A 12,272-nucleotide genomic window follows, 5' to 3' on the forward strand; every position below is an offset into this window, starting at 1 on the left:
CCTGTCGTCAAAATGTGATATCTTTGCTCAAATGGAAGACGTAAAAGAGGCGTCTTATTTGTGACGTCTGTCTGACGTCTTGGTGGTCGTACAAAAACGTCTTATTGAAGTCCAGATTACTACTTGGAAGACAAAATATCACGTCAGAATAACTTCATAAGCATGTCGTTTACACGATTTACACGATTGGAAATTCATGACCGGTATAGAAACCATCAGAAGCAAAGTTCGAAATAGCATTTATTGGTATCAAATTTCTGGTTATGTTCATGAGTTTAAATGTGTACAAACCATTTGTGACCCGCTACAACAAAAAGGTCCAAAAGTCGCGCACGGTCGAAGCCGTGAAAATCGAGTTTAAAGTCAGAGCATTAGAATTGGTCAAAGCTTACGATTTTCTGATTTTGATATATTATTGGAGTCTAACATGTCTTCTATCATCTGTCGAAATTTTGAAGCAAAATGATCAAAGGAAAGATTTAAAAATAGCATTTTTCTGAGTCATTTTTTTGGCGTTTCAACGAAGCAGAAACTGGTTCGAAAATTTGGATTGAGCGCCACAGATAGGTTCCGCCCCTAACAACGACCAGAGTGATCTCATTGGTCAGTTTGCCGCTTGCTGCTTACCGAAGCGTGAAGCTCGCACACTGCCCAGTCGACTGGTGCGTGCGGGCGGAGTGCGCTATGCTCAGCCGCTTCTCACATCCAGGTCACTGATTGGTTGGTGAGGAGACCGCCGACGCTGATGTGCTTGAATGAACTCTTCAGGGGTTGCTAGGGCTTACCTTCTATTGTCCAGAGGTGAAAACTGACTTGCGTGTCCCTTGATCGCGATTGCATCGAAAGGAAGACTTTTAGGCCGCTTTTCTCGAAACAGTGATTTCCAGACGTCTCGACATGCTCTCTTTTAAACATCGATATCTCCGCAGCCGATTATTTTTATATAATGTGTTATATATCAATGTAAAGCAGAAAGATTAGGGGATTATACCATGCGATGTTCAAATAATCGACCTCGCCCGACTTTAGGATCATTTTGTTGTAGCGGGTCACATTTGTCGTCGACTTACACTCAAAAGTAATTCATGATTTCTTGTTTCGAAGTCGTGCAATATCGTATAAAGACACACAAAAGAGTTGTTCATAAATTTAAAAGTGATGAGAAAATGGGGCTTTGATAGCACTTCACCCGTATGAACGTTATCATTATGTGTTGTCATTTGGCGAAAGACAACTTCATTTTAGGCACTAATAGTAAATAATCGAAAGAAAGCTATCCTTTTACCCGATATTAATCGAATTCAAGATCTTTTCATTTAGTTGGAACATCGAGCATCACATCAGAGTTAGGGGAATACAAACGCTACTGACGTGTTTTATAAGATGCATTCATAGAAAACTTACAAAATCTATCATTGCACGTTTGAATGATAATATTTTAGCCATATATAGTGTTCTAGCTCCATACCAAGCCTGGACAAAAGTACGGAATCTTACATGAGATATGTTGCATTTGTTGTGTGTTTTGTTTTGTTTTTGGTAATTTCTTTGTACCATCAACTCCACCGGCACCTGACACCGCAACGATTGCACCTTCCATGCACTTGGTGTGTTTGTCTATGTGCGTGTTAATGTGGGTGTTGTGTGTTTGTGTGATTTGGGTGTGGTAGGTGTGCAGCATACCATTACTTGCAAAAGTCTTGTGCATGCAAAAAAAAAAATAGAATAATCAATATTCATTCTGAAAGAAAATAAAAGCGACGTCAAAGCTGGTCGATGTTCACGTCTGAAAAAGTAAACTTTCTGGTCGTAATCATAAAGCTACAAAAATTGTATACTCTTTTTGTACGTTATTCAAACTTTCAATTTGTGTTCTGAACACATATTTTCCATTGATATTGCGCCTACATAATGTGAACTAGTTTAATAATCTTTTGGACTACTTCTATTTGAGCATAGTTACGACATATTTCACGTCAGTTTAAAATATCTATATGACGTCCACTTTGTTCGTTTATTTTCGTCAAAAAGACTTTTTTTTTTTACGTCGGATCTTCTCTTTGAATTAGTAATTTATACGTCTTAATGGAGTCATTGTATGAGTGCCAAGACGTCAGAAAAACGCCACAAATATGACGTGTTATAGATATCTTCGATTTGAAGAGAAATGCAATTTTTGACGTCAGTTTATGAGACGTCTAGACGGCGTCGATCTTCTTTGATTATTGAAGCCAAAAAAGACGGCTATAATGATGTCAAATTGCCATTATTCTGACGTGTCTCTAGTATCACGGAATATGTCCCTAGGATGACGTGATACACACCTCCACAAAAAAAAACAAAAAAAAAAAACGTAAATTTGACGTCATTTGTTCAGCGTTAATATGACGTCATAAATGTGTCCCGAATCGACGTAAATTTTACGTCTAGTAATACGTTAATTATATGACGTCATAAGTACGTCACAAAACTGACGTAAACTTTACATTATCAATTATTCGCTAATACAACGTCATAACTACGTTGCAAAGCGACGTAAATTTTAATGGCAACTATACATTGTTAACTCTTTATGTGCCACGTTCGCACGTCCGACTCAGTCGATGGAGTGCCATCTTCGCATATTCCGCTCAACAAACAAAGCCGCCAAGACCGATCGATAAACCGCTAATTACTGCTAATCCCGCGGCACAATGAAAGCGTTTCTCGTGCTTTTGTTCCTCTCATATACGGCTTGCATTCTATGTGGTGATCGACTATCAAGCGATGTTCTCAACTAGATTTGCTCGTATATTCTAAGTTTCTGTCACAGTTTTATGTGCAAAAGTCATGCCTTTACAGTAATGTAGCAACTGGTCATTCAACAGACAAATTGAAAACAGAGTCGTCATACAATTTATATCGAAACAAAGCTTGGCATTCCTTCTTAACTTTGCCTACTATTATGCTCATCTTAACAGAAATTTGTAGACGTTATACAAATTGGGAAAAAAAAAATCTTTCTCGAAGGATGACTACCTTCGTGTCTCAGAATAACGTGGCAAACAGGGGCTTTCCACCATGGCACATAAAGAGTTAAAATGACGTGAAGAATACTTGCAAAATGGGTCTTCTGTACGTCGCTTATATTACGTCATAAATACGTCGCAAAATTAACGTAGATTTCACGTTGTGTAAACGTCGCTCCGATGACGTCAGGAATTTGTCACAAAGCAGAGTAAATTTGACGTCATTAATACCCCTTTTACGTGACGTGATAAATACGTCGCAAAGCAGCATAGATGTCACGTCAAAGCACAGTTAATTTGACTTCATTAGTACCCCTTTTACGTGGCGTGATAAATGCGTCGCAAAGCAACATAGATCTCACGTCATTAATACGTCTTTGATATGACGTGAGAAATACATTGCGAAATTGACGTCAATTTTACGTCTTCTCTACGTCGTTTATATTACGTTATAAATACGTCGAAAAACTAACGTAGGTATCACGTTATTTATATGTCGCTCAGATGACGTCAGGAATTCGTCACAAAATAGAGTAAATTTGACGCCATTAATACCTCTTTTACGTGACGTGATAAATTCGTCGCGAAGCAACATTGATCTAACGTCATTAATAGGACGTAAATATGACGTGAAAAATACACTGCAAAATTGACGTAAATTTTACGTCATTAATACGTCACTGACGTTTAATAGGTAAAAAATATGTCGTAAAACTGACGTAAACTTTATGTCATTATTAGGTCCTTAACGTGACGTGATAAATACGCTTCAAAAAGACGTAAAAATCACATCATTTTCTAGTCATTATATGACGTGCGACCAGTTTGACCAGTTGCGACGAAATTAAGACGTCTTTTCGACGAACAACACTTGTGAGAGGTTCGAAACAATCACTGTTTCAGCCAAATATGGGATTGGGCAAACCTTTACATGCAATGCTACCGGCCACTCACTGAATGGAACGTCTATTGCAAAAATCACTGTTCTACCTTTATCAGGTATTGTGAAAAAATTACCAGTTTTAGGTTTCCGAAGGTGAAATTAACGTTAGATATTCCTGAATAATCTAAAAAAAAAAACACACAAAAAACCCGGATAATCAATTATTAATTTACAACTTAATGGTCAACCAAAATTTACTGTATATCTCTGCTACTATTTATAAACGAATGTGGGTGAATCTGTTTTACCTAGTAATAACTCCCCCCCCCCCCCCGAGGAAAAAAAAAAAGAACACATTCTGACTTCAAAATTTCCGATGTATTTTCTGTTAATATACTATACGAATTTCCTAATAAATTCTGCTGTTTCATTTTCATTTCATTTCATTAATTTCAATCCATATAGAAATAATGCAGAATCGATTGTATAGTAGCATAATTGATCTGTACAATAACATGATATGTCATGAAGCACTGAAACATATGAGAACAATAATATTACAAAAAAAGTATAGTACATGTATAGCTGCACCTATAAGCATTACACGCGATTTACACAGTTGATCAGCATGAATTCACTTTGAGTTAACCCGTTCCTTAAGGGGAACCTGGTATACCAGGTTCCCGTGGGAGCTACTGGTATAGGCGTACGGGAACCTGGTATGCCAGATTCCCAAAATAAAGACAAAAGTGCCTGCTTTCGTCGACTAAATTCATGTTTCTTTATGTTAAAAATGCCAAAAAAGTGGGTTTATTAAAAGATCAGAGTTTTATTCTATCAGCATTTGTTCTTCTGTTTGAAAAATGTGTATTTTACAGTATTATGTACCATTTTCCTGATTTAGTTTTTTCGCTTGTTCTGCTGTAAACTCGTACGAACATGTACATAGCGATCAAGGCTGAGATCAGTTAAATATCTGGGTTCGCTGACCCCAGTAACTTCATTCAGGTACCTGGTTTTGTGTAGTACAAAACATTCTGTGAGGTCATCAGCGCACGCTCTATTCATACCTCGCACCGGATCGATATTTCCATTGTTCACTGGCATATGTATTTGACCGCGGAAAGGGGCATACAATGTACCGCTTGACTGCCTTCACACAGGTGGATTATCAAACTGTTTATTCCTCTGTCGACGGCCAAAAAGAATCTCGTTTGGGGGCATTGAAGGCACTCAGAGAATTGCGGAAGGAACGAGTTAAGTTTCTTTACTAAGTATGCATCGTTTCATTATAATTCATTATTTTTTTTTTTGTAGCGATGGCATCAAAACATGGAATCGAGGAATGCGTCGAGAAGAGCCCGTCCAATCAAGGCAAATGTACATACCAAACTCCAACCAACACTCCTTACCTCAACCTCACGTGTACTGTTAGTGGATTCAACCCCAACATTTCCATGCTATGGACCGACGAGTCGGGTAAGAGACTGAATTCTACGGTTTCACGACAGACAACACTACCTGACGACACGTACGAGAGGCGCGAGACAATTACTGTTTCGGCCAATTGGACAGAGCAAACCTTTACGTGCACGGCTACGGGTTACTCACTGAATGGAACGTCTGTTGAGAAAATCACTGTTCTATCCTCATCAGGTATTGTGAAAAGTCACCAGTTTCATGTTTCCGAAGATGAAATTAACGTTTGGTATTCATGAGTAATCATAAAAAAACCCGAATAATCAATTATTAATTTACAACTAAACGGTAAACCAAAAATTCAATGTTTATCTCTGTAACTAATATTTACAAACAAACGTGGGTGAATCTGATTTATCTAGGAACCTCCCCCCCCCCCCTGAAAGAAGAAAAACAAAAACAAAAACACATTCTTGCTTCAAAATTCCCGAAGTATTTTCTATGCTAAAATAACTTTCTAATCAATTGTATTGTTTCATATCATTTCATTTCATTTCATTTCATTTCATGTACATGCATCCACAATCAAATAATGCAAAACTAATTGCATAGTAGCATAATTGATCTGTACAATAACATGATATATCGTGAAGCCTTGTTTCTTAATGTTACCAATGACATTACAACAAATAAAGTACATGTGCAGCTGCACCTATAAATATTAGATACAAGCGATTTACATAGTTGATCAGCATGACTTGACTTTGAGTTGATATGGCCCTCGCTATTATTCAAAATGGGGGAATATGGAGGGAACTTGCACTACTGTTGCTATGGTTGAAATCGAAAACATCTCTGGTCAAAAAAAAAAATATAGAAATCATCGATGTGTCTAACTACATGTATAAGGATTTCGAAGTGCATTGATAAGATGACAAGATGTAAATAAGGTGTTTCAATCTCCCTCAAATTTCAGAGAAACGTAATAATTCGGGTCTCCTCACTGGGCTAGCTATTGGCCTGCCTCTTGCCGTGGTCATCCCTGTCAGCCTTCTCGTAATACTTCTCTTAAGGCACTATTTGGAGGACATACGGAAAGGTATGAAAACTTGATTTATTTGGTAACAATCAATGCCAACCATTAGAAGTGAATAACGTTACTCTTGATCCGCATTCAGGAAAGACCAATAAAAAAAGAAATAAATTTCATAACGATTACTAATATAATTATTGGTTCCATTAAAATAATCATTTGTAAATAATAATCGAAACAGATAACCCATCATAAGATAAGGAAAACATTAGAGAACGTCCATATGGGAACGAATAATTCTATCATTACGTTGGTCTTTCTCGTGGCCTGATATAGGAAAGAATGAATATATCATGGTCATTTTCAAAATTGATATTATATCTGATTAGTCTAAAAACCTCCGTGCTAGACTTTTTTTTTCGTTGATATGTTACAAAAAATGGTAAGGGGAGTTACCTATGTTTCAGTTTCACAAAGTTTATCTCTACTCTTGTATATCTTGAAAACAAAATCAACATGACAACATCAGCAGTATTCACCAGTTATGAAACTATAAACAAGTAATATAATTACCAATATACAATAAATTGTATCATACTTTCAATTATGTTTCATGGTATATCTTTAAATGCGTAATTAACTATTTGAAAATGAAAAAAAAGAACAATGTTAAAGCTTCAGAATAATTCTAAAATGAATGGTAAGGATATTAGCTACAAATGCAAAAATTGAATCAATGTCAATTGAATCAAATCGGCACTGTTATTCCTTCTGTTAGATAAACATAATGTGAACAATACTTACAGTAAAAAAAATTCAAGACTTAACCGTCTACAGTTATGGTTTATTGATGAAAATAGTGATATTATCCTTATGATTATTTCAAGTGTTATTCCAAAGTTCTTATATGGTAGGATGGTTTGTGATAGAACTGACCTACACATGTGTTTCAAATGTGATATCTCGAATGTTGTTGTTGTTCTTTGTAGATTGTAAACAGTACCCTTTTTTTTTTTTTTTGGAAAAGAAATTGCTCGTGTCATCTGCGAACTAAGAAAAAACCAAACCAAAACAAAACAAAACAATTTGGGAAATAGAGAGCAATGTGCTACACCAGGCCCAACGTTGGTCCAACGGCATGCATGTACGTCGGGCCAACAACAGAAACGTGACGTCGCTCCGACTTCATGTTGGCCATCGGGCCAACGTTGGTCAAACGGTAAAGCCTTATGTTTGGCCGACGTTGGTACAATGTCAGACCAACTTTATACCAACCATTCTTCCACTTTGCATGATGCACTGGCCGAACGTTGGCCCAACTACTCGTATGTATGTTGGCACAACGTCAGAAACATGACGTTGATCCAACGTCATTTTGGCCGTCTGGCTAACATTGGCCCAACAGTGAAATCTTGACGTAATACCAAAGTTATATCAAGCACTTTACCACCCTGTTATAACGTAAAGCTAAACGTTACACTAACCATTTTTCCACTGTAATATGGCATTATCACACAGTAAAATCATTCCCTTTTCGACTTTATAATGACGTTATCCCAACGTAAAAACCAACGACTTTTCCACTTTGTTATGACGCTAGCCCAGCGGCTGCATCGACCACTATTCCACCTTGTAATGACGTTATCCCACCGTTACACCGATATTGTTCCAACCAAGTTCATACCATACTAAAACATTATCCCCACGATATACCTGCCATTTTACAAGTGTGTCATGGTGTTAGACCAACCTTAGACCAATGTTGTATCAACCACCCCACAATAACGTTATCTCAATGTTAGACCAACGTTGTACCAACCACTTTTCCACAGTGTTATGACATTGTGCCGACGATGAGCCAAGGTTGGTTCAACGTCATCCTTTTATTGTTGAGCCAACGTTGGTGCGATGACCAAAAGAGCTTTTCAGGCCAACGTCATGTTTTTGATGTTAGCCCATCGTAGTCTTGTTTCTGGGCAAAAGCCGCCTGAATTAGAGTCTATTCCTATAATTCCTACAATCTACCCTATTCCTAAGCTTCTGCATCGTATACCTATTCCTATACCTATATCTATTCCTATTTCCTAGCTGAGAGAAAAGTATTTGGTTTTCTTTATGAACCCCTGCGTGATGATAATTTTTCGAGACATTTTTGTCAATTTTTTTTTTTTGGAAATTGTGCATAAATCAGCAATAATTTGATGGCAATTTCTAACACAGTTTACAGTTTAATCCCAGCATCAATACTTTTAAATTTAAAGTTTTTTTTTTATATATTTTCGCCGGATTTGAAATGCAAATGTGACCCGCTACAACAAAATGGTCCTAGAGTCGGGCACGGTCGAAGCCGTGAAAATCGAGTTTGAAGTCAGAGCATCAAAATTGGTCAAAACTTATGATTTTCTGAATTTGACATATCATTAGAGTCTGACATGTCTTCTATCATCTGTCGAAATTTTGAAGCAAAATGATGAAAGGAAAGACCGAAAAGTAGCGTTTTTCTGGGCCATGTTTTTTTGGCGCTTCAACGAAGCAGAAACTGGTTCGAACATTTGGAATGAGCGCCACACATAGGCTCCGCCCCTAACAACGACCAGAGTGATCTCATCGGTCAGTTTGCTGCTTGCCGCTAACCGAAGCGTGAAGCTCGCACACTGCCCAGTCGACTGGTGCGTGCTGGCGGGGTGCGCTATGCCCAGCCGATTCTCCTGCCATCCTGGTCACTGATTGGTCGGTGAGGAGACCGCCGACGCTGTGTTTGAATGAGCATTTCGGGGGTTGCTAGGGCTTACCTTCTATTGTTCGGGGGTGAAAACTGACTTGCGTGTTCTTTGATTGTGATTGCGTCGCAAGGAAAACTTTTAGGGCGCTTTTCTCGAAACAGTGATTTCCCGGACGTATTGACATGCTCTCTTTTAAACATCAGTAACTCCGCAGCCGATTATTTTTACATGATGTGTTATGTATCAATTTAAAGCAGAAAGATTAGGGATTTGTGTCATGCAATTTTCAAATAATCGACCTCGCCCGACTTTAGGATCATTTTGTTGTAGCGGGTCACAAATTGTCTCATTAATATTCATGATCTTTTTACGTCGTTATTCCAACGTTAAGCCAACGTTGTCCCAAAAGCTTTTTCACATGATTATGACTTGGGAAAAAATCCCAATACAGTGCATTGAAAAAGCTCTTTATATCATGAACATGTCGCAATAATATAAGCAGTAAACACTTAAAAAGCTTAGCAGTTTTCTCTTTTCCACTGTTTTGATTATTTGTTTTTATGACAAAATGTGCATTTTTTTTTTTCTAAATAATATTGGTGCCTTTTTTATACTCTGTTCGGTGAACCATGATTCAATGAATGAAAGTCAAATTGACAACATGTACGGCTATGAATATTTTTTTTTCTTTGGTGGAAGTAAGAATAAAACTGTTGAATCTAAAAAAAAAAAGTTTAATCTTGGCATCAATACATTTTCATGTAATGTCCTTGGTCTATCTTCATTAGTTTTCAATTTACAGACTCTCTCTTATGATGGATAATGATGGAAATGACGTTTATCCCAACTTTAGCCCAAACTATAGTGAACTTATACAGAGTATCATTCCAAGAGTACACCAACCCCACTCCAGTAGACCATTTCTAGCTAACTCAAATGTATGCTGCAATTCATCAACATTTTGGACAAGTACCTGGTTGTGAATTACATATATGCTATAATCTCCCCAACATTGGCTAACACTCACGCAACTCTTTGCCAAAGCGCTGGCCAACCTCATGTTTCTGACGTGACACCATACACGCATGACGTTGGACTAATGTTGGACAAACGCAAGATTCAAAGTGGAAAATTGTTGATAAAATGAGGGTCTGACATTTTACCAACGTTGGTCGAACATTAGGCTTTCACTGTTTGAAAAATGTTGGCCCGACGGACAAAATGGCGTTGGGCCAACCTCAAGTTTTTGACATTGTGCCAACATACACGCATGACGTTGGACCAACGTTGGACGAACGTAGCATTCAAACTGGAAAAGTATATAGTTAATGCAATGTTGGTCTGACATTGTACTAGCATTGGACCAACGTCAGGCTTTCACTGTTGGGCCAACATTTGTCCGATTGACAGAATGACATCGGAACGACGTCATATTTCTAACATTGTGCCAACATACAAACATTCAAGTTGGAATAACATTGGACAATCGCAGGGTTCAAAATGGAAATTTCGTAGATATGATGTATTTGACATTGTGCCAACATCAGATCAATGTCAGATTTACTGGTGGACCAGTGGTGGCACGACGACCAAAATGACGTTGAGCCAATGTCATATTCTGACGTTGTGCCAACATACACGACGCATGACGTTTTACCAAAGATTTGCCAACGCAGCATTCAAAGTGGTAAAACGGTTGGTATAATGTCGGTCTGTCATTGATCCAATGTCGGTCCACCGTCAGAATTTCACTGTTGTGCCAACATACACACTTGCAAGTTGGATTAACATTAGACAACCACAGCATTCTAAGTGAAAATATGGTTGGTATGATGTAGGTTTGACATTGTACCAATGTCAGTACAACGTCAGACTTTCACTGTTGGGCCGATATTGGCCCAACGGATCAATCAAGTTTGAAAAAAAAGTTGATATAACAATGGTCTGTCATTGTTCCAAAGTTAGTCAACCGTCAGGCTTTGCCTCTTGGGCAAATAATGGCCTAACCCAAGGCTGTGCCTGCCAACTGTAGCTTTCACTGCAGCCGTGCCAATCATTGCCAATATTAGCCCGATGTTGGTAGCCGATCAAGATCCACCCTTCATCGGTTATAAAAGTGAGATGGTTACCCAATGTTGTGCCAATGGTCCAAATGTAGCTTACCGATTGCGAGCGTGGCGATTATCGCCTACGTTGGCGCAATGTAGGCTGGCAAACCAATATCTACCTTAGATTGGTAAGAAAAGTAAGGCAATGGGCCAATGTTGTTCCAACGTAAGCATACTGACTGCGACAATGCCCACAAATCGCCAATGTTGGTCCAACGTAGGATAGCCAACCAATATCCATTTTGCATCAATGACAAAAGTGAGACGAGTGGTCCAACTTTGTGCCGTTATCTTACCGGCTGTGCGAAAACAAAGATTGCCAACGTTGGCCCAACGAAGGTTTGCCAAATAATATCCACTTTTCCTCGGGAACGAAAGTAAATCAATGGCTTAACCTTGTACCAACGTTAACTTACCGACTGCGACCGTGCCAACCATTGCCAACGTTGACCCAACGTAGGATTACCAATCAACATCTATCTTGCATCATCGACAAGGCGAAACGGTGGCCCAACGCTGCGCCAACGTTAGTTTACAAATTGCAACCGTACCGACCATCGTTATCATTGGCCCAACGTAGAATACCCAACTATATCCACCGACCGCAAGTGGCGACTATAAAGACATTGGCCCGACGTTGAACCAACGTCATCTCACCAGCCGCTACCGTGGCGACCATTACTGACCTTGGGCCAACGGAGAATTGCATATATATATATGTATATATATATATATAACAATAATGGAATCGATCCTTGTGGAACACTGCAGAGGACTTGTTTGTTTATTTGATTCAGTAAATTGATAGAACAAATATTGATTTCTGTTTCATGGATTATTCGCCGTAGATCCCGTATTTTTCCATTTGTGACCCTGCATTACAAAACCAACAAAAATATATGGATTTTTGGTTGATAATAGATTCTGAAGAGTCGACTAATTTCGTTATTGTCAATGTCTTTATGTTTAACAGGATGTCGCTGGAATACCTACACAACGCCGATTGATAGACAACCTCATGAGGAGGAAGGATTGATGATGGGTAATCTGAATAACGTAAATCTTATTTAAAACAAGAGAAGTCTTTTTATTGTTTAA

At 38.3% G+C, this 12,272-nt stretch overlaps 1 protein-coding gene across 1 annotated transcript in view; it reads left to right on the forward strand.

Annotated features, from left to right (window-relative positions):
• LOC140246754 (uncharacterized) overlaps positions 1 to 12,272 on the forward strand; it is a 239,921-nt gene that overhangs the window by 48,380 nt on the left and 179,269 nt on the right. The window contains exons 3-4 of the mRNA XM_072326092.1: positions 5,209 to 5,547; positions 6,287 to 6,409. Coding sequence (XP_072182193.1) covers positions 5,209 to 5,547; positions 6,287 to 6,409 — 462 coding nt within the window. The remainder of the gene's footprint in view (positions 1 to 5,208; positions 5,548 to 6,286; positions 6,410 to 12,272) is intronic.

Source organism: Diadema setosum, chromosome 3 (assembly GCF_964275005.1).
Source record: "Diadema setosum chromosome 3, eeDiaSeto1, whole genome shotgun sequence".
NCBI lineage: Eukaryota > Metazoa > Echinodermata > Echinoidea > Diadematoida > Diadematidae > Diadema > Diadema setosum.